Source organism: Staurois parvus, unplaced genomic scaffold, assembly GCF_062004578.1.
Source record: "Staurois parvus isolate SC_StPar_1 unplaced genomic scaffold, SC_StPar_1.0 ptg000011l, whole genome shotgun sequence".
Classification (NCBI taxonomy): Eukaryota; Metazoa; Chordata; class Amphibia; order Anura; family Ranidae; genus Staurois; species Staurois parvus.
In genome coordinates, this window is record NW_028317807.1 from 9,033,782 (window position 1) to 9,057,600 (window position 23,819).

General features: G+C 40.1%; 1 protein-coding gene across 1 annotated transcript in view; it reads left to right on the forward strand.

Annotated features, from left to right (window-relative positions):
- Positions 1-23,819, forward strand: part of MPP4 (MAGUK p55 scaffold protein 4) — a 69,890-nt gene that overhangs the window by 38,051 nt on the left and 8,020 nt on the right. Inside the window, exons 8-15 of the mRNA XM_089670538.1 lie at positions 849-1,045; positions 1,199-1,263; positions 5,077-5,094; positions 5,231-5,269; positions 8,013-8,033; positions 11,326-11,364; positions 17,675-17,845; positions 19,457-19,537. Of these exons, the coding sequence (XP_089526664.1) occupies positions 849-1,045; positions 1,199-1,263; positions 5,077-5,094; positions 5,231-5,269; positions 8,013-8,033; positions 11,326-11,364; positions 17,675-17,845; positions 19,457-19,537 (631 nt within the window). The remainder of the gene's footprint in view (positions 1-848; positions 1,046-1,198; positions 1,264-5,076; positions 5,095-5,230; positions 5,270-8,012; positions 8,034-11,325; positions 11,365-17,674; positions 17,846-19,456; positions 19,538-23,819) is intronic.

Sequence of the window (23,819 nt, forward strand, 5' to 3'; positions counted from 1 at the left end):
ACCTTCATGCCTCCAACATCCAGGCACAACAGGATCTGTATTTATCTAGTGTTCCACCTCATTTTATAATAACTGAATAGGTCTGAAGCAGAAAAGCTCCTATAATGCAGTAAGAGTTTGCATTCCCTGTATCTGTAAGCTGTGCAAGCAGTTACCATGATGCAGTGTAAGGGGTGGGCACAAGCACACATATTTCAGGGTGTCAGGCTCTGGACTGCATGTTAGCTGCTGGCTCATTACAAGGAGCAAAGGTAAAGTGTTTATTGCATTTTGTGATCTTCATAGCTGCTGGCCATAAAATCGGTATACGTTTTTCCATCAGTCATAGGCTGCTCATACATTATACAATTTTCTTTTAGATTTACAAAAACCATATAACATGAGGTCAAACCTAAACACTTTCAATTTGTGTGCAATCTTGCATGCCCTTTCACTACATAGTTGAAGGTAAATCTAAAGGAAATTGAATAAAAAAATTGCATAATGTATGGCCAGCCTAAAGTTTTTTTTTAACAGGACAGGTGTACCTTTAGCTCACCGTTTCCTAAATAATCCCTCGGTTTATAATCTAAATGCCAGTAACGCTCCCCCCTCAACCCAGCTGCTCACTTCTGATCACTTATGAAGTCCAGGGAAGGTCAGTGTGCAGGCTCAGTCAGCACCACATGGATTTTCACCAGAGGAGGCTTCGGATCTGGAACCATGATAAGTAAGCAGCTGGAGAGGTAGGTGAATGAAGGGCAGTGCTGTTTATCATCCTTTAAGAAAAGAAAAAAGATGTTATACAGTATATCATTATAAGTTTCCAATTTACTTTTTTACTTTTATTGCCTTTTTCTTGATTTCAGCTATTTGTCCGAGCTATGGCAGATTACTGGCCTCAGCAGGACCCAGCTATTCCCTGTGCTGATGCTGGTTTACCTTTCAAAAGAGGGGAAATCATGCAAATAGTTGACCAGAGTGACAACATGTGGTGGCAAGCAAGAAAAGCCTCAGATCTCAGTCGGTGTGCAGGTCTCATCCCATCTAACCACCTTCTCAAAAGGTAATTGTTGCCATGTTCACTTCTAGAAAAGTATAAAGTAGAAACTGCAATCAGTTTTTCTTGAAGGATTACTGAATACTAAATAATACAATGAAGATGGTTACAGTACAGCCATATGGTTTAAGAGTATTTCAAATATACTTTGTGTTCCAGGAAACAACGAGAATTTTGGTGGTCTCAACCCTTCATGTCTCACACTTGTCTTAAAGCATCACAATGTGAGTATCTCCCTGTCTCTTGGCTGCCACTTTCTCATATACATACATTTTTGCTACAATCAGAGGTAGATTACCATAAGGGCAGAAAAGGAGGTGCCCCGGGAGCCCCAGATTGCGAGTATGCTAAATGGTTCTGCAATTTAGTGATCATTCAAGTATGTCAATCTCAGCTTTGCAAGCTTTTATTTTAAAGCATTGGCAAACTTGTACTGCTCTCAGTAAAGGTTTGGATTAATATTATTAATTTATACATATGCACACTCCCTGTATCTGGAAGCATTGTTTTATTATTTTATGTCACCATTTTCAAAGAGTGCACCAGGGGTGTGTTTACCACAAGGCAAACAAGGGATTTGCCTAGGGCGGCATTTTTCAGGGGGGCAGCACTGCCCCTTGGAAGAAGGGACAGAAGAAGGGACACACATGTCATGGGGACCTGGTGGGTTTCAAAAGATGCTGTGGGTTTCATGACGGTGTATGCACAGCCCGACTCTCGTTCTTGGGGATGTCCAGAGCTGTGAAGGTGAGTGTCTTTCTCTATCTCGCCATGGGGGATGGTGGCTGGTGTATGGGGGGCAGTGGTAGTGGAAGGCTCGGGTGGAGGGCAGGGGTGCTCTTGGTCAATGTCAGGCTCTTTCTGCACGGGTGTGTCCCAATTTTCGTGTTGCCTAGGGCAGCACAAATCCTAAATACACCACTGGAGTGCACCACTTCAATTCAGTATGTAAACACTGTGGGGGAGATGTACTAAAACTGGTGCACTCAGAATCTGGTGCAGCTATGCATGGTAGCCAATCAGCTTCCAAATTCAGCTTGTTCAGTTAAGCTTTGACAATAAATACTGGAAGCTGACTGGTTTCTAAGCAGAGCTGCACCAGATTTTGCACTCTCCAGTTTTAGTAAATAAACCTCAGGGTATCACTGCTGAAATGCTTTACAAACCCATGTCAGAAGGAAAACACATATTTCTATGCACCCTTACCCTTGTGCATGACCCAGTTAAAATTATGCAGGCTGATGGACTGAAAACAGCCCAGGGCCAAAGATACAGCTATCCCACCACTGCACAACCAGCTACCAGCAAAACATCCTCCTAAGATGCATCTTTTGAAAAACAGTGCAGAAGAGCAGAATCATATGACCTTATCTTTAGAAGACAATTTATGGGATTTTCACAATTTATGAATGTCTAATGAATGCTGTAATGTATGCACCATGGGTTTTCTCTGCTAAAATATCTTTATTATGGTTCATTGGCTTCATCTTTAAATCACAGCACAGAAGTAAAAGGTATTGGTATGTTTAAGTCAAAGTTGGTTTACCATAGAAACTAAGAAGCTGAATTATATTATTTGTTATCTTGTACATTTTTATAACTACAAAAAAACTCTATGTAAAAAGTTAAAATAATTACCACATTCCCTCTGCACATGGAGATTTTAATTTTAAAAGTGGAATTCCAGGGATTACAACACTTTTTTTAAAAATGTGAATGACTCTGCAGTTGCAAGAATCGAAGGTCCAGCACCAGAAGTAATGCTATAACTGTACTGTACATGCTCAGTAATATGAATATAGTCAATAAAAGAGATAAGTCCAGGAGGTGCAATACCCCTGTAGCACCCTCCTAATTGGGTGATAGGATATGTATAGTTAGATTGAGCATAGCTGTGTTTCTCTGCTTAACAGAGAGGCTGTCCGCTTAAATTCAGTGTCGTATTCTGCTTAACAGAGTGTTGTGATTGATTAGTCAAGTCTGCTCATGCTGCTCGGGTGCTGTTGGAGTTTTTCTGAGTTCTGCCCACCTTCAGGAAGCTATGAGAGCCTTCCAGAACATGGGAAGGGGCTAGGCAAATGAACAACATGTAGATGGATACAGCCCTGGTTAATTGCAATTGAAGGTAATCACAGTGGCTAAATGCTTAGCACTTCTGCCTGTCAGTATTAGAGTTGCTGGTTCAAATCCCAACCATGACACCACCTGCCTGGAATTTGCATGTTCTGCCTGTGCCTACATGGGTTTCCTCTGGGTACTCTGGTTTCCTCCCACAATCCAAAGACATGCTCATAGGTTAATTGGATCCTGTCTATATAGTTTGTGTATATATGAATGTAAGTTAGGGTCTTTAGATTGTATGCCCCTTAGGGACTGATGTGAATGTACAATATATATGTAAAGCGCTGTGTAAATTGACAGCGCTATATAAGTACCTGTAATAATAAAATAAACATTGCATGCTGGGAGTGGTATTTATGTTCTAGGAGCACATGGGTTCAGGGTCTTTCCCGGGAGTGGATTGCACCAGCCAGGATGGACGCAGGCTGCCTCGCCTGGCAAATGCTGCCATGTGGCCTCAGGTGGGTCAAGCTGAGGGCCTGTAGCTAGAAAGAGTTACCCTGGCTCTTCAGTATGCTGACTGAGGGGAGTTGTCTGCCAAAGATCTGTCTGGTATCACTGGAGGGTTTCGCTTACCAATTAGAAGGAGGCTACCATTCTGTCCGTGAGCCTTGTGAGTACTGACATTGAGGAATTTGGGGACGCTGTGTGCTTATTACCTCCCTTGGTGTTTGATAGTCAGTATGGGTCTGGAAAAAGGGAACACTGGCTAGTGTTCTGAAGAACTGGTCCGAGTGTTGTACTACAAAGGGACTTTGCTTAGCTACGTTACCTTTGGGCTGTTGCAGTCTGTCGTAGATGAGCTCAGCCCTGAAACTACTTCTGCTGCTAAAGGGACTTTTCTCACTTCTAAAACCTCTTCCTGCTATATGTTACAAGGAAGTCTGCTATCTGCTGTCAGCCAAGACTTCTACAGTGTTCTACTAAGAAATCAGCTACATATCCTCAGTGTGAATAGTTCTGATTTGGAGTATCCTACTACAATCCCCATCCCTATCCACAGTTCTACAATAAAGTCCAAAAACAAAACATCCCCTAGACTGGTCATTGAAGACAATGAGCTGAAGAATTTGGCTGCGGAAATACATTGTCCCTGGCTGCGGGGCAAAGAAAGGGGAAACCGGGGCATCATACAAGTGCTCCTGTGGGGGTAGCGCTACACCCCTTATTGAATGTAACCCCTATAAGAGAGCTAAAAATACTGCAAATTCCTAGCGTGCTTTCTTAATGTGTGACTATTGGAAAAATAAAAAATAACATACTGTACATGGTAAAGTGTGTCACTAGCATTAACAGCAGTTGTTTTTCTGAGCCTTCCCTGTAGCTTAGGTTTATTGGCAGTTGCCAGTAGATGTGTTATTTTCCACTTTCAATAACAAGCCAAGTTGTCCAGCAAAAGTGACAGTTACAGGATTGTGACAGACCATATAGCAATACCAAGGGTACTTACATTGGTCAGCTTTTATTCCTATGATTTAAAATTTTTATCCAATAGGAAAAAAACATGTTTACTGTCAATGCTAATCTCTAATCTCTACCTGGAATTGCACTTTAATTTAATTTTCTTTCCTATATAAGACTGACTGTTAGTGACAACATTGCTTTGTGATTTCACTGCAGAGTAAACTTCATTGTTGTCACCCTGTTACAGGAAGTGGAGAAATAACAGCTGAACAAGTAATAAAACTATGTTACATGGGGGATTCAGAAAAACAAATCGTTCTGTGAGAAGCCAAGTGACAGACTGTATCATGTTATTTCTGATTTTGCCACTTTAACAATATACAATATCCACAGATGTATGGAAATGTATATAGCCTTTTTTTCTACTTGTACATATAATTCAGCTTCTTCATCCATAACACTGTTTTATGTTTAACTCCACTTTTCTTTTTACTATTTCTTTGCTTGAAAAGTGAGCACTATAGGGGAAGGTAAGGAAGTGAGAGCTTTTACTTATCTGTTTTTGTTTAATTCACAGTAATAGTTTAGAGTTCTTTATTTTAATTCACCCAGAATACTAAAAAAAATATCACTTGTATTTACATCTTTTGCTGCTTTCAATTCTAGAAGAAGATATGAAGATAGATGAGAAGTTTGTTGAAGCTGGTAAGGACAAATTAGCATAACCCGTCTTCTGTATAATATGCCTACATGCTTTTATATATGAACGGACAGTGAGAAACCTTTCCAAAAAATAGCAAAGAAAAGTCTACCACTTTTCCAAAAAATAGCAAAGAAAAGAAAAGTCTACCACTTTTCCAAAAAAATAGCAAAGAAAAGAAAAGTCTACCTCCAGCAAAATGAAAAAATATGTAATGGTATCCCTGTACTGGGAAAGAATAATGACTGATCCCATTATGTTAAAAATGCAGTGTTAATACCGCCTATTTTGTTTGACTTAATCAAATGTAAGAGTCCAAGAAAAGTGTTTACCTCTACTAACAACCTGGCTCAAACCAAACCCTTTATTTTCTTTAGGATACAGTTTAGAATGTTAAAGCCTCTTTGGCTTGTCCCTATTGGGGAGATTTACCCTCACTTCCTGGTAGGGTGGGGAATTGCTTGGAAATCTCTCCAACAAGAATGCAGACAAAAACTAATTTTTAGTACAGCGAGGAATAGTTAGAATTTCTGACAATGTTTTTATTACTGCCACAATGCCTTCTTTCCTGTGCCAGTGACAACCAGTAACTCTATTTCTTGTTCTGGTGACACAGAGAGAGGAAGTGAGAATCTACATAATAGGCTGACAGTTACAAATGAAAACCTTTCCTATACAGGCTAAAATAAGTTGGATAGAATTACTTTTTATTGTGGATGTAAATTGCGGTATTGTACATAAGTTTTTTTTTATTATGGTTAGGTTTGCAAAAAAAAAATGTTAAAATATATTCCTCTTTTTCAGTTTTATAATAAATACTGATTACATGTACTTGAATGAAAAAGTATCCTATTTTCTTTATATTGCTTCTTTTGTGTGAAATTCCTTGTGTTCCTGCCAGTCCCTCTGTTATCAAAAGCTGACCACACGAGGCAGGAGAGCACACTGTGGTCAGTGTTCTAACTGTGCTGGGAGCTCAGCTTGCTCTCCTCCAATTATCAGACTTGTCCTGACATGTCTCCCCTGCACAGCCATTCACTGGGAAGACCAGTGTACTGCTGTGTCTCCACCCTCACCTCTCTATGCAGGGTATGTATGCACTGTGTTACAAGATGAGGGTTTACATGTACTTTACTATTTTGTGTTCTCCTTTTGAGTTTCCAGGTGGAACTTTAGGCTCATTTTATGTTTTTCAGGCTCTCCCTTTACTTCTTTAATGTAAAAAGCCCGTAATTTACAAAACTCAGTAGCTCCAGCTAAAAATGATATATGCAAGTAAATGAGTTCCTGATTTTAATGTTACGTTTATAGTAGGAATTATTAAAGCTGAGGTTTAAAGCTCTCAGCATAGGACCTGGAAGCTAGCGGTGATAACTGTAGTAGCAGTGCTTACTACAGTGATTTCCAGCTTCCACAGACATTAGCTAGGTATCACGCATGCACACTTACATTGGTCCAAGCTAGTTGCAAAAATATGCATATCTAAACTTCACCTATAATGTATGAAATACAATATAGCAAATTATAAATTATTTTCTCCATACAAAAACATCACATCCTTCAGTCTGTTTGTTAAATATGATATGTAAAAAAACACATAAAAATGCAGGTAAATGCGCATAAAATACAAGTAAAAGTAGGTAAATGCATATGAGTTTTTACCTGTATTTTATATGCACACAAGTTTGAACCTATCCTGAGAAATGTAACCATAATCAGATGGTGTTAGACTATGAAGAGGAAATGGGCTATATTCCTGGTTAGAAGACAGAATGATCATAGGAATAAATACATCCTTGAGGATAGAGATAACCGAACTTAAAGTGCTACTAAACCCACAACCGTAAAATCAGTCTGTATATGCAGTAAAGCATGCTTGTTATACTCACTGAGGAACCTAAGGGGTTAATCCTCTGCATTATGTAAAAAGGATGTTTGATCTCATCTTCTCTGATTCTCCCCTTCTTCCAGTGCCCCCCTCTTATCTCCTGATAAGACATATCGTGTGGAGACACTCTGCACATTCTCAGTTTGGTGTGTATTTCTAGAGAGGTTTTTTTTTTTTCTTGGGGGGGGGTGCAGGGGTGCATGTGATCGGCCAATTAACACTGTCCAGACAGAGGTCATGAGTTCTGCATATTCCTAGAGCAAAATGAAAACTCCTCCTCCAAGCTTTAACCAGTGCTTGGCTGGACACTGATAGAAGTCACAAGACTGTTCTAACTGCTGATGAGAAAAGGTATTTAGCAGTTTATATTTACTAAAATAATGGCACTTCCAAGTTCTGTGTACTGTGTGAGAGCAGATAGAGTGAATGCAGGGTCCTGGGTTTAGTAACACTTTAAAAATATGGCTAAAGAAATGTTCTTTTGCCTTGTTTAAGAGCCTATTCACATTAGTTAAGATTGTGTTGGGCAGCAATTCCATTGCAGTCCCAAGACAGCATGCAGAATTTTATTTTTTTAGTGCAGCACAGTGTGATGCAATCCACTGTGTGACATTTCAATAAAGTTACTTTAAAAAGTACACTGTGTGATATGTCACGTTCAGCAGATTGGCACCGTTGTTATCCAACCATATACCAGCGGCTGCTTTCCAACGCACTGGCTGGTGTGAACCAACCCTAAACCTCTATGTTCTGATGTTACGTATACCAGATAAAAAGTGAGCATGTTATTAGTTTGAGTTGTGGTATGCTGTTATGTTTATGTATTTATTTCTTTTTCACATTGTTGTATCAAACATCAGATGAGGAAACATTTGAGTCAGGTAATACTGTAAATCTTACTGTATATATTTAGGTTTTGTTTCATGTTATGTTTTTGATGCAACATTTCAACATTCAGTGGCATTATTATTAATAATAATAAAAAATATATTTATATATATATATATATATATATATACAGTATATACACTGAGTGTGTGTGTATATATGTATGTATATATAATATAAACATTTTTTTTATCTGTTTTATAGACCATTCACTTCAGTCCATGCCCAAGTGAAACCTAGGCTCTAACATATATATTGCCCTTACATAACATCATATTGACAACGGAGCTGATGAACTAAATAGTAAATGATTAATTTTCAGGTGATAAAAGGAAACAATAGGCGCACAATCCAATTTGGGTGACCCTCATGAACATATATTATAAATGAGTCCAAAAAGGTCTCTGGCAATAATCCATACCACTTATGGCAACTATTCCCAGAGTAGAAGCAGTCTCTGTAATTAAACAAACAAGGGAGAGAGGAAAGTGCCTACTAAGTGTAGCATAAGAACTGTTTTTTAAAACCACAAAATTGGTAACTCACATTAATAAATGTAAACGGGTTAATCAATAAAGACCACTGTTCTGGGTGTGACGTCTCCATTTCTCTGTGCGCTGGCTGGCTCTGTGTATCCAGATAGATGGTGGAAAGATGGCACCTCAAACATCCGACTTCCAGGAACCATGTTGGGATGCAAGCTGGTAGAGGTGACATAACGGTAGCAGGATAAAATTAGCTAGGCATTTCAGAGCATCCCATGCCTTTATCAAGCCAGTCAGATAAATTGTTTCTCTGACTGGCTTGATAAAGAAGTGTGGATGTTCCAAAACGTGGAGTCAATGTTATCCTGCTGCTGTGACATCACCTCTGCCAGAGTGTGTTCCAGCATGGTTCCTGGAAGTCAGATGTTAGAGGTGCCATCTTTCCATCATCTATCCGGATATACCGAGCCAGCCAGCACACAGAGGGACGGAGACATCACACCCAGAACAGTGGTCTTTATTGATGAGCCTGTTGACTTTTACCAATGTAAGTTGGCAATTTTGTGTTTTTAATAAACAGTCCTTATGCTACACTTAGTGGGTGCTTCCTTCTCCCCCTTGAATGATTAATTTTCACCCTAGACTCTGTGTACTTCAAAAAAAAGAAAACACAGGAAGGTTCTTCTCCTGACATCTACACTTGGAATCATTGATGTTAATAAAAAATATTTTCTTTATTATTTATATCTTACCCCAGGTCCATTCAATCTTCCTTTTCCAGGTGCTCTGGTTTTCAATTACCGCCCAATTCGTGTACCCTTGTAACTACCATTATTTTGGAGTTCAGTACTGAGCAAGCTGTGTAGTGAAAAATGTTTAACAATATAATTTGTATGCTGGTCTATAATAATTTGTGATGCACATAGATTTTTCATCATAAATCAGAGATCTACATGCTCTTCTGAACATTAGAGATACCATTCACTGAGTGGAAAAAGGTGACAAAGTATGGCAGTGCAATTTTAGGCAATGGAAAAAATATTGACTATTCCTGCTCTAGACTCACAGACCATGGATGGGGCACTATAACCTCCACTGATACCAACAATGGGGCACTGTTCCACTTACTGATTGCAAAAATTGGGCACTATTCCCCCCATTGACACTAACAATGGGATCAGTATTCCTTTCACTGATGCCAACTATGAGTCAATATTATTTTCACAGATACCAACTATGGGGCACTATTCCTTCTACTGATAACAACTATAAGGCACTATTCCTTGCACTGACACCAGCAATAGGTTATTATTACCCTGCTCCCCATTAACCACAGATGCTAGGTTAATTTTTACTCCCATTGACCACCAACTCTGGGGCATTTTTTGCTCCCAGTAAGCCTGGGGTATTCTTTATTCCCACTGATATCAGGACATATTCTACTTCCACTAGCCAAAGTCTGGGTACCCTCAAGTCCTATGAACATTGAGCACACCCTTTATTTAGAAAAATTGGGAACCCCTTCCTCTGCATTGACTTTATTTTTCCCAGGACCTAAAGCCCCAATGGTCACATGGCTAGATCTGTGCTTAAAAGGTTGATGTACAATACATATTCTTGTGCTAACAATTGTCTTTTTGCTTCTTTACTTTGCCAGAGGAACTAAAAGGAGGTAAGATGAATCATTTTCAGTATGTAGTTTAGGTGAGATGTTAGAATGTGTTGAAATCAAATGAAATACTTCAGCCCTGATTTTTTTATTAAGTCTCTTTTTAGTAAAGGGTTTTAGGTTGTCACAGGTACATAAAACTGATACATCACATATCGAGTTACAATTCAGGGTCAAGAAGCTAACCGCTCTACAGTTGTTCTGGCCAAGTGACCATAGCCATAGCAAAGGTACAAAGTAATTTAAGAATGAGAACAGAGGGTAGGAAAGGGTATTTTCAACCCTGATTTTTATCTATAGAATAATGTCAGATTTCTTTTACTTGTGAAAACACTTTTAATATGAGAAGACCGAAGGAACATTTTCATGTATTTTCTGGTTTTGCCCCTGACTGACATCATTTAAGATCACATTTAGATTCATGGGGAAAAAGCATGGAACTGGACCAGTTGTCATTTTGCTTTATCATAAATCCTTTTCTCCAAAGTCATTTAAGGAATTCTTTCGATTAGCTGAGTCTATTATTCTTTCCAGAAGCCAAGACTGAAGATTCTGAATTAACACTTTACACCCATTCTCTTCTCCAGTAAGGAGAACAGTGAGTAGCACAGTACTGACATCTCCAGATTTCCTGAGACCATGGGGTTAATTAACTAAAACTGGAGAGTGCAAAATCTGGTGCTGTTCTGCATAGAAACCAATCAGCTTCCAGGTTTTTTTTTTGTTAAAGCCTAATTGAACAAGCTGAAGTTAGAAGCTGATTGGCTACTATGCGCAGCTGCGCCAGATTTTGCACTCACCAGCTTTAGTAAATCAACCCCAACGTTTGAAGTTTAATCTGAGCTACTGAATGTGAAGCCATTGACCCAGAAGTGCCTAGGCAGACTCACATACCTGAAGGGCACTGCCAAGGCAAAACTGACATATCTAAACATTCCCTATTCCTTTTACTGTTTGAGTACAGATCCACTTTGAATAAGAAATTTATAAAAATAAATGTACTGAAATTAGTTTATGGGCTGGGTAGAAATGGCATACCATATGACGTATATTACATTAAAACCAATGCTTAATATTATAGTAACATTCACCTAAATATCATCATTTTGTTACATGATTCTGCACATTAAGAAGAGGAAGAATATGGTGATGGATCAGGATATGTTATTGGTATGTATGAGACTTGTTAATATTATCACCATAATGTAAAGCGCTGAGCAAACTGTCGGCGCTATATAAATCCTGTATAATAATAATAATAATAATAATATAGCAATGGAGTGTGGATAACCTATCCATAACAAAATAGCAGCTAGCGAATACTGTTCTGAGAAAATAAACCTAACATACATGCGGCTTCTTAAAGTAACAAGCTTTAACCTAACATTGTATTCATTACAGTTTTCACTCTTGTATATTATTATTTATTATAATACAGGATTTATATAGCGCTGACAGTTTACAACTGAACTCCAATCTTACACAGCTGAAAACAGTTATACTTTTAATTCTGAAATCTCAGCATCACATGTGGGTATTACCTAGGGTAGGGGTGGGCAACTGTGGCCCTCCAGCTGTTGTAGAACTACAAGTCCCATGAGGCATTGCAAAACTGACAGTTACAAGCATGACTCCCAAAGGCAGAGGCATGATGGGACTTGAAGTTCACCAACAGCTGGCGGGCCACAGTTGCCCACCCCTGACCTAGGGTAGTGGGCATGCAAATGAAACCTACAGACTGAGATCTACCCATCAGGGTGTTTTTGATATTTACATATCTCCTCCCAGAAACCATCACGCAAAACAAACAAGTACTAATGCAGGGAGCTAAAATGTTGTTAGGAAGCTACAGTTGCAAGAAAAAGTATGTGAACCCCTTGGGATTACGTGGAGTTTTGCATGAATTGGGCATAAAATGTGCTCTGAACGTCATCTAAGTCACAACAATAGAAGAACACAGTCTGCTGAACATAATACTACACAAACATTAGATGTTTCCATGGTTTAATTGCACATAACATGTAAACATTCACAGTGCAGGGAGGAAAAAGTATGTGAACCTTTGGACTTAATAACTGGTTGACCCTCCTTTGGCAGCAATAACCTCAACCAAACGTTTCCTGTAGTTGCAGATCAGACCTGCACAACGATCTGGAGTCATTTTGGACCACTCCTCTTCACAAAACTGTTTCAGTGTAGCAATATTCTTGGGATGTCTGGTGTGAATCGCTCTCTTAAGGTCATGCCACAGCATTTCAATCGGGTTGAGGTCAGGACTCTGACTGGGCCACTCCAGAAGGCGTATTTTGTGCTGTTGCAGCCATTGTTTTGTTGAATTACTTGTATGCTTTGGGTCATTGTCCTTTTGCATCACCCATCCTCTGCGGAGCTTCAGTTGGCGGACAGATGTTCGTACGTTTTCCTGCAAAATGTCTTGATAAACTCTGGAATTCATTTTCCCATCAATGACAACGATCCATCCAGGCCCTGAGGCAGCAAAGCAGCCCCAAACCATGATGCTCCCTCCACCATGTTTCACAGTGGGGATGAGGTTTTGATGTTGGTGTGCTGCACCTTTTTTTCTCCACACATAGTGTTGTGTGTTCTTCCCAAACAACTCAATCTTGGTTTCATCTGTCCACAGTATATTTTGCCAGTAGTGCTGTGGAACATCCAGATGCTCTTTTGCAAACTTCAAACGTGCTGCAATCTTCTTTTTGGACAGCAATGGCTTCCTCCGTGGTGTCCTCCCATGTACTCCATTCTTGTTTAATGTTTTCCTTATTGTAGATGTGTCAACAAAAATGTTAGCATGTGCCAGAGATTTCTGTAGGTCTTTAGCTGACACTCTGGGATTCTTCTTTACCTCATGCAGCATTCTGCGCTGTGCTCTTGCAGTCATTTTTACAGGACGACCGCGCCTAGGGAGAGTAGCAACAGTGCTAAACTTTCTCCATTTGTAGACAGTCTGTCTTACCGTGAACACATGAACATCAAGGCTTTTGGAGATACTTTTGTAACCCTTTCCAGCTTCATGCAAGTCAACAATTCTTGATGGTAGGTCTTCTGAGAGCTCTTTTCTGCGAGGCATGGTTCACATCAGACAGTGCTTCTTGAAACCAGTAAACCCAAAACAGGTGTGTGTTTTTTAAGGGCAGGACAGCTGTCAGCAACACATCCAATATCATCACACTGATTGGAGTCAAGGTTGGCTCACTCCTGGCTCCAATTAGCTCTGGGAGAAGTCATTAAGCTAGGGCCTCACATACTTTTTCCTCCCTGCACTGTGAATGTTTACATGTTATGTGCAATTAAACCATGGAAACATCTAATGTTTGTGTAGTATTATGTTCAGCAGACTGTGTTCTTCTATTGTTGTGACTTAGATGATGTTCAGAGCACATTTTATGCCCAATTCATGCAAAACTCCACGTAATCCCAAGGGGTTCACATACTTTTTCTTGCAACTGTATATACACCATCCTGCTTGCCCTCCCACATGCCATTATCTGCTTGCATTCCATTAAGAAGCAAAGAGACCAAGTGATATCACTGGGTCTATAATAATGTATGAAATGAAAATGGAAACGTTTTATTTTAAAGTTTTATGGTATTAGCATGTTCATGAGGGTTGAAAGCAGGGGCCAGGTGAGGCAGTCTTTAAGCATTTAAACTTTAGCTTTAAAGATTCAGTTGATCCACTTATATTCACATTTTGATGTATGCTGGAGAATAACACCACCTAACAATTTATTATATCTCCCAGAGACTCCATTGGTACTTGCATTTCTGGCTTTGCAAACATTCTGTGATGTTTACGAGAGATTCCGCTTTTAGCGGTCTCTGGTAGATTAATCGGCCCTAGTAGGTGTAGGAATGTGAGTTAGGGACCTTAGATTGTAAGCTGTTTGAGGGCAGAAACTGATGGGAATGTACAATATACTGTATATGTAAAGTGCTGTTTTACCGCGTTTTGCAACATTTTATCGCGTTTTGCTGCATTCTGACTCTTTTTCATACAACTGTCACTGAAGAATTGCACATTTTTCTTATATTACATAATAAAAAATATGCAAATCTTGGGTAAAAGTGGTGTGTATCTTGTGTGAAAACAGTGATAAGAAGATCCCTAATACTGGCCATACATTATACAATGTTTTTGTTCAAATTCCTTTAGATTTACCTTCAACTATTTAGTGCAAAGGCCTGCCTGATTGCATAAAAATGAAAAGAGTTTAGGTTTGATGTTAAATTATATGGTCTTGGTAAATCTAAAGGAAAATTATACAAGAAAATTGTATAATGTATAGCCTGCTTTAGTGCAGGATTTTTTTTATTATTATAGAGAATAGAACAAGAGATGAAGGAACTCCAAAGGTGAGCAAGACCTTCCACAACTTCCAGGTGAACAGAAATTGGAATTGGGAATCGTGGAAAAAGCCAGGTGCTGACTCAGTCCAATTTGCTCTACCTTATATTCACTCTAATGGAGCCCAAATAGCAGGAAAACATGTCAGGAGTTCTAATCCATCCCCACACTATCAAAAAGAAGAGCAATAGCTTTCTCTTGACAAACAGTACTTTTAAAATGGAATTAAAGTCTGCAAATACTTGTCTCACCAATGATGTGAGGTCCCCAAGCTCTCTTGCTGATGCTGATATCTTCTCACTAGCTTCTTTCAGGTGCTGTGTCCTCAACCATCTTAAAGAAGAACTCTGGGATAGGCAAAAAATCACCTATTAGTACACCCCCCTGCACAAAACACTAAACCGTTAAAAACACTTTGAAAATCCTTGCCATTTAGGAGAAAATTCTAACTGAATTTTCATTACTTCATCTCTAATTAAAAAGATAACATCATCTGCTCTGCCAAGGAGGAGGTGTTACAGCAGGGATTACATCATATCCTTTCCTCTCCCTCTGCAGTAAAAGGAAACTACAGTTCCCATTGTTCATGGGGAATTGTACTGAATGTGGGCGGGTACACTAGGCCTGTACATGTTGAATGTGTCTGAGAGTCTTGGTCCATCCACAACTGCAAGTGGGAATTACATCACTGCTTCCTGGAGAAAGAACTACAGAAGGGATGTGCCAAGACCAGTGACTGGGGGAATAGGAGGCATAGCAGCCACTGGTCTTACAAACAGGAAACCAAAGAGAATTAGTTTGATTTGAAAATGAATAGGCTATTCCACAGCAACTACTTAGTGAAGCAGAAGATGGATGACAGTGACAGTAAGAAATCAGCAACAAGGACATGTACAGAAGTTTTTGCCGGGAGTTCTGCTTTAAATTGTCGATGAAGGATAACGTAACTCCCATGTATGCATGTAAGAGTTCATTCATCCGGGCACCAAGTTTTGCCAAGAATGCTTATTCACAATCATTCTAAAGAAGGTTATGAGCAGGAATGTACATTTGTTGTTTTGCAGAAGATACATAGCATGCAATAAAGTGTTCGCCTGCTCACAATTTTATATCTTTTAACCTAGTTCTCCTTTCAACTGAGCTTGTTCTGAGACTGACAGCATACAACCTATGGATTTGTTATAAGCCGACATAAACACATTCATAAAATAAATAAAACCATTGGTATCTTTCTCGGTAATGTAAGAACACATTGGGGTTGATTTACTAAAGTCAATTAGACTGTGTACTTTGCAGTGCATGTGCAGTCTGCAAGTACAGTTGCTCCAGAGCTTAGTAAATGAGGTAAAGCTTTCCTTTACCAAGAATACCCAATCACATGCAAGGAAAATAAAAAAAACAGCATTTTTGATTGCACATGATTGGACGATGGAAGTGAGCAGAACTTCTGCTCATTTACTAAACTCTGGAGCAGTTGCAGACTGATTATTTGGGCATTGCCCGAGGGCCTAGGATCAGTAGGGATCCCGGTGAGAGACTCACTGGGCACAATTCACTAAGCAGTATCTTACCGCATTCAAGTATGCAGTAGGATACTGCATAGCATTTTCGAAAAAAAAGTTTGAATTCACCAAAAACTACTAAAAGTTATTTTATCAAGTCATGCGGTATTTTAGTAGTGAAAACCATGTGTTAATGTTTCAGCTGTCAGCGGGGTTACCCACTGACAGCTGAATGTAAACAAAGAATTGCCGGCAACGAAAAAAAATTATTTAAAAATACGGCGTGGGGTCCCCCCACCAACCATACCAACCCCTTCGGTTCAGGTATGGAATTTGAGGGGAACCGCCACACCAACATTTTTTAAAAAATGGCGTGGGGGATCCCCCCAAAATCAATACCAGACCCTTATCCAAGCATGCAGCTTGGCAGGTCAGGAAAGGGTGGGGGGACGAGCGAGCGCCCCCCCGAACCATACCAGGCCACATGCCCTCAACATGGGGGGGTGCTTTGGGGCGGAGGGGGCTCCCCCCCCAAAGCACTTTGTTCCCAAGTTGATGGGGACAAGGGCCTCTTTCCCACAGCCCTGGTTGGTGGTTGTGGGGTCTGTGAGTGGGGTTCTTATCAGAATCTAGAAGGTTCTGGGGGGCCCTCAGGTCTTGCCCCCCCATGTGAATGAGTATGGGGTACATGGTACTGCTACCCATTCACAAAAAAAAAGTGTAGTGTGAAAAAAGAGAGGAGACAGTCTTTGACAAGTCCTCTATTAAAAGAAGAAAAAAAAAAAAAAATAATGCCCCCCGAAGTAGATCCAATGTCAAACACGATGTCCAACACTGCTGCTACCCGAAAAAAGAAAAAAAAGGCTCCGTCCGGACGCTGGCTCCCAGCAGTCTGACTGCTCTGCAGGCTTGATAGTTCTTAAATATATAAGGGACGTGGCCACCTGGGGACATCACGTGTGTGATACCCCCTCCATGTTGAGGGCATGTGGCCTGATATGGTTTAGGAGTGGGGGGGGGCACCCCCCCCCTTTCCTGACCTGCTGGGCTGCATGCTCGAATAACGGTCTGGTATGGATCTTTTTTAATTTTTTCTTAATTTTGGTGTGGGGGTTCCCCTCAAAATCCATACCAGGCCCAAAGGGCTTGGTATGAATGGAGGGGGGACCCCATAACCTTGTTTTATTATTTTTTTTAATTATTTTTAATGCCCTTTCTATGTAGCTGAGCTGCAATATGTAGGTAGGGTGTTGTGTGGGTGTGGCTTTGGCTTGAGTGTAGGCGGAGACACAGGGGGCCCCATTATCTCTTATTGCCCAGGGGCCCCATAAGTTGTCAATCCTCTCCTGCTCTGGAGCAACTGCACTTGGAGAGTGCACAGTATAATTGCCTTTAGTAAATCAACCCCATTATGTGATAACAAATATCTGGATTTGGTAATGAAGGCTGTTGATTTAAAATGGTTTTACATTGCTATGACTGTTTTTGTAGTGCAATTTGAAAAAAATAAAATGTATATAATTATACTGTAATTCTTACTTTTATATTATATTATTATGTTGGAATTTTTGGAGTGCATTGTTCTAACACTGTACATATATATTTACAGCTGGATTTCGGAGAAGTATGCGGCTTTGCCGCAGAAAGTCCCACAACACTCATATCTCCTGTTACTCCCGCTGCCCCAATAACTGTTACCACACTGTGGCTGCACCTTATGAGGAAGTTGTGAGATATCAGAGAAGGCCTTGTGATCGCCACAGGCTCATCGTACTTCTAGGTTAGTTCACATTTCGTTTCACTACAAGGATGTAGTTCCTAATTTGCCCGTGGCATTCTTCCCTTTAAAAACTGTATATGAAATAGAGAAATATTTATTGGGCAACTAAACACAAGAAAAAAAAGTTGTTTGCTTTCAGCACAGTTCAATATGTATTTTCTGTGCTTACTGAAAATGTTCTTAGTCTGAAAGAAACTAATGCAGCCACCACATCACAAGTAATAATCTCCCTATCCCCTATGTAATAGAAATGAACAGAGGCAGACATATCTGTAGTCCTGGCTGCTGGGTGGCTACCATAGCTCCCTCTATAGATACACTTAAAGTGGAGCTCCACCTAAAAGGGGAAGTTCCGCTTTAAGGCTTTGTCCCCCACTCCCCGTTAAGAATTTGCACCTTTGGGGAGCGGGGGGAGGGGGTACCCAAATTTGACAGGTACCCGCTCCCACTTCCACTGCGATTGCCTAGGCGATCAATCGGAAGCAGAAGTTGTCCTCCCCACCTTCCTCCCTGTAGTCTTCTGGGGACATGTGACAGGACCCAGAAGACTACGGGCCATTCACAAAGTATAGTGCTACACGCGCATGCGCAGTGGGCATCCAGCTGTGAAGCCGCAAGCTGTCACAGCCAGGTGCCCACACTGAAGATGCCAGCGCTGAGGAGACAAGACAATCGCTCAACCCGGCTGTTGTGAGGACACCGTGGGATCAAGGAACAGGTGAGTGTCCGTTTTTTAAAAGTCAGCAGCTACAGTTTTTTTAATTTCCACTGGACCTCTGCTTTAAGGAGTAAATGCAGCCACCCCAGGCCAGAAAGTATGTTATCACCAGGATTTCCAAGATGCAAATAAAGGAAAAAAGGTGGGGAAAAAAGAAAAATGCAAGCGCCGCATCTAAGGACTGGTAAAATATATTCAATATTTGTTTTTGGGTTTAGAAACATTTTAACTATCCTGGTATGCAAACCAGACATGTTAGCCTTTATATCTTCTTCAGCATTTTCAGCCTTGCTTTCTTCATTGCCACTCTTCTGTCCTTTCTCTTTGCACATAGCTGCTTTAAGTTAAATGCTGGTTCCCGCTAGCCCTGTCTTTAAAGTTGTACTCCAGGTACAAGAACGTTAAATATATTCCCATATAGCCACAGAGAATATAAATCTACTTTGTGTCCACTAAACACTTTGCAAACACAGATATAACCATATAAAAGTAGCAGTGAAATCATCGCTACTTACTACAGGCTGCTTGTAGATAACTACAAGAGGGGGCAGATACAAGACCATTCATCCTGCACAAGGAGAAAGAGCAGCAGTGATTGGTCGTTATTACATTCAGCTCCTGCACAGAGGCAAGGTTTCGCATTGGATTACTGCACTGGTCTGGAATAAATGCACAAAGCACACCAAGACTGAAGAAAGAATGCACATGCCTCTTGTATTTCTGCAATATTTCTTATCCTGGAGTTCAGTACAGTTTTTCTTTATTGCATGTGCACATGGCTGCATGTTCAAATGAACAAAAAGAGAATGCATTTGATTCTTAATTCCAACACTGGAAATGGAGATCAGTTTTGTCATAAAATAGAATTTAAATATTTTTTTTTTTTCCTGTAGGGCCTTCAGGAGTTGGAGTTAATGAACTAAGAAAACAGCTTATTCGTTCAAATCCCAGTTTATTTCAAAGTCCAGTGCCACGTAAGTGATGTTATCATTCCAAATCTAAAGCCATTGATGAACTTAAACATCAGGCTGGGGTTGATTAGGCACATATGAAAATTATTATAGGATTTGCTGCATTTCCAAGCCATCACAAAGTTAATTCACTACTACTGTGCCATTATGAAATATTGTATGACTCCAGCATACTGATTCCCACATAGAAACAATCTCCTTTATGCAGAAAGCATTCAGTCCACTCTACCTGCCAACTGGTAAGCATTTTTTGGTGTATTAAAGAGTCACTAGTCACTTCACGCAAACATTGCTCCTGGACTGCTGTTCTGGGGACATCTGATGAACATAAAAGAACCAAAAGGCATACCTGCCAACTGTGCCTGATTTGGAGGGACTGTCCTTTTCTTGGAACCAAATATTTCAGGGACTTAGGGGCTATATTGAAGAAAAAGACCTCCAAGGTGGTATTTTCAGAGATACTGACTGTACCTCGAACCACATTAGAGAGTTAACAGGAGCTAAGAGAACTTAACAAGTGGTTGAGGAATTGGTGCAGGAAAGAGGGTTTCATGTTCAAGGAGAACTGGGATGACTTTTCAGTCAGATACCATCTCTATAGTAGGGACGGACTACACCCTAATGTGGAGGGTGCAGCTCTGTTGGGGGAGAGGTTGGCCAAACATTGGAGGGAATTTTAAACTAGGGGGCGGGGGGAGGGATCAGAGATAGCAATAGCCATCAGCAAGTGTTAAGTGCGATAACCATAATACCTAAACCCGGGGAAAATGGGTTGACAAAGCATAATCACAGCCACAAAAAACTAAGACGGAAATAATATGCACCGGTAAAAGACTAAGAGGCATGCACACAAATGCTATAAGTTTAGCTAACAAAATGGAGGATCTGGAGCTGCTGATACACGAGAAGGATTTTGACTTTGTGGGGATATCAGAAACCTGGTTTGATAGCCCACATCATTGGTCTGCAACTACGTATCGGAGGGGCAGGGAGGGTAGAAGAGGAGGAGGGGTTTGTCTGTATATCAAAAATGATATGCTAGTAAATGTGCAAATGCGGCGGGGAGGGGGGGGGATGGAATCCCTGTGGGTGAAAAGAGACATGGGGGAAAATAATAGTGGGGATATGCTACAGGCCACCTAACCTAAAGGATGAGGCAATGGGGGACTTCAACTATCCAAATATTGATTTATGAAAGGTTGTTCTTGCAAAACCAATCTGTTAACATTCTACGAGGAAGAGAGTGGCCATCTAGACAAAGGAAGGGTGGTGGATGTGGTGTATCTGGATTTTGCAAAAGCATTCGATACATAAACGTTTAATTTACAAACTAAGATCTACAGTACATGGCAAATGAGGTTTAATGTTGAAAAATGTAAAGTAAGGCATTTGGGGACTAAACATACAAATGCAAATTACTCGCTAGGGGGAAAACCTCTAGGGGAATCCAGGATGGAAAAGGATCTGGGGGTCCTAGTAGATGACAGGCTCAGCAATGGCATGCAATACCAACCTGCAGCAAGCAAAGCAAACAAAATATTAACGTGCATCAAAAAGGGAATTTACTCAAGAGATAAAACTATAATCCTGCCACTTTACAAAACTCTGGTTCAGCCGCATCTGGAGTATGCCTTCCAGTCCTGGTCACCAATCCTCAAGAGGAAGGTGCGGGAACTGGAGAGAGTCTAAAAAAGGGCAACAAAGTTAATAAGGGAACTGGAGGATCTCAGTTTTGAAGAAACAATTACAAACACTAACCTTATTCTCTCTAGAGAAGAGACACTTGAGAGGAGGTATGATAGCGGTATACAAGTATTTTAATGGTGTTTCTAGTATAGGGAATTAACTATTCAGTCTCAGAGAGTGTAAGAAGACAATTTGGAAGAGAAGTTGTTTAACCTTCAACTGCGTAAGGGGTTTTTCACTGTCAGGGCAGTAAGGATGTGGAACTGACTTCCACAATTGGCGATGTCAGCAGGAAGCATTGATAGTTTTAAAAAACTCTTGGGCAGGTATCTTGATGAACATAATATACAGGGATACGGGCAATGTTTTTGACATGAAAACACACACACACGTTGAACTAGATAGACTGGTGTCTTTTTTTCAACCTTACCAACTATGTAACTGTGTACTTTATTGCCATTTTGGTTAAGTGCCACCTACAGTGGAGAGTACAGACTACACTTGCCTACAGACCTTTTATCTAACCTTCAAATGATTCTATGTGCTATTTTGAAAATCCAAAATAAAGAAAAATCTGTGATGAAAAAAATACAAAATACAGTAATAGCAGTTGGGCTGCTGAGTGGGCAGTAGAGGTGCTGGCACTTGACAATTGAACGACAGGGACAAAGCTGAGATGTGGTGAAATACCTAATTTCAAATGGGAGTGAAGTCAACACCCTGCATACAACGCTGACCTAAAATCAAATTAGCACTATAGATACAAAGGGATTGAACCAAAGACCAACACAGATACTTACAGGTACCAAATGTGCCTGCACTTTCGCACAATTGTCACCTTAGGCAGGTGAAACTGAAGGCAAACGTTTTAAATATTTTGAATAAAAAAAGTGAGGGTTATAACCCCTGTCAGAATTTTTTCCCATTTGTGTCCCATTGGGCAGATTTCCCTTCAATCCTTGTCCCATAGCCAAAACAGAAAGTGAGAGGAAATTTCCTCCAAAGTGAGGAAATCCCTAACTGTCCCCAAGGTCACTAGAACTAGACTATCCCTATTGAGAGAACAGAATGTTCCTATTGGAAGATCTCCCTTCTATTCCTGTTCTGGGGATAACCCAAAAATTTGGGATTTTCTTTTACTTTCAGTCTCTGTGATAATAGTAAACGGGACAAATAGAGAGGGTGAATCTCACAAACAGCAATAACAACCTGACAGGTGTTCTAATCCCTTTCTAATCTTTCAAAAAAAAAGTTTTGCTTTCAGTCATACTTCAAGAATAAAACTATAGATCTCGCCATCCCATTTAAAGTGAAAGCCTAGTTTCAAGGGTTTTTTTTTCTTTTAAATGCGTAAATAAACAAAATAGACAAACCCTCTATGCGTTCCACTGTTGCCCCATGCTTCTGAGTGGAGAGGGGAAAAAATGTCAAGGACAAAAAAAAAACTGGAGTTGTGTTTTCAGAAGCAAGGGGATTGCCACTGATGACCTTCTTCTAAAAATGCGAGTTGAGTAAGTATAAACTTCAATACTTTAAGTCATCAACTCTAAATAAGTATGCCTAAAAATACGTAGGATGCTGGAGGTGCCTGCGATCCATTAGATAGAATTAATCATATTCAAAGACATGTTGAATGGAATATTGCTATACATTTGGCATATGCATGAAAACAGTTGTGTGAACTGCATGTTCTTTATCCTACCTGTTTGTTAAACATTACAAATAAACAGGACAGGAAGGTAAAAATGGGACAGTACCTTTTGTAGCTTTCTTCTTGTTATTGTTTTTGAAGCTTATGTAAACCCTAACTAAGTGACATTTAGTTTTCTAAAGCATTGTGTATCACAAACAATTGCCATTTATAAATACTTGTTTTTAATTTTTTTATCCTTTGGTGCATGTGAGTGCTGCTGACCCTCCCCAGACTCATTGCAGCCACTTGCTGTCTGCATGCATTGTTTTGCCCTCACTATAGGTTTCCTTGTGTGTAACTCAACATGCAGCTAAACCATCCTATTCTGCAATAAGCCAGACTGACTGTAATCTTGGAGCTCTATTATTTACAACACGGGGTGGGTGAAATGATTGAAAAAACAGAAAAGAAATACACACAATCAATGCATGAGGCACACAGAAAAAACAATAAATGGATTTTTGGAGGCTGTAGATGGCAATAAGTCCCATGCTCACCAGTGATATTGCCTATAGGGAATGTAAATTTAGTCCACAACAAGTGCTGCAGATTGGATGGCTGGCTTCCTCTCTCCCTCAGTTCCTAAAATGGAGTCTGAGCTCCCTGGATGCACCTGATTTCTTTTCCTAGAATTATTTTTTTTATATTAAGATGTTACTAAACCCAGGACCCTGCATTCACTATACCCGGTTTCCCACAGTACACAGAACATGGAAGTGCAATTGTTTTAGTAAATATAAACTGCTAAATACTTTTTCTCATCAGCAGTTAGAGCAGTATTATGACTTCTATCAGTGTCCAGCTCAGCACTGGTTAAAGCTTGTAGGAGTTTTTATTCTATTCTTACTGCCCTATGAGATTGCATAACCCCTGACCCTCTGTCTGGACAGTACTGATTCGCCCTGT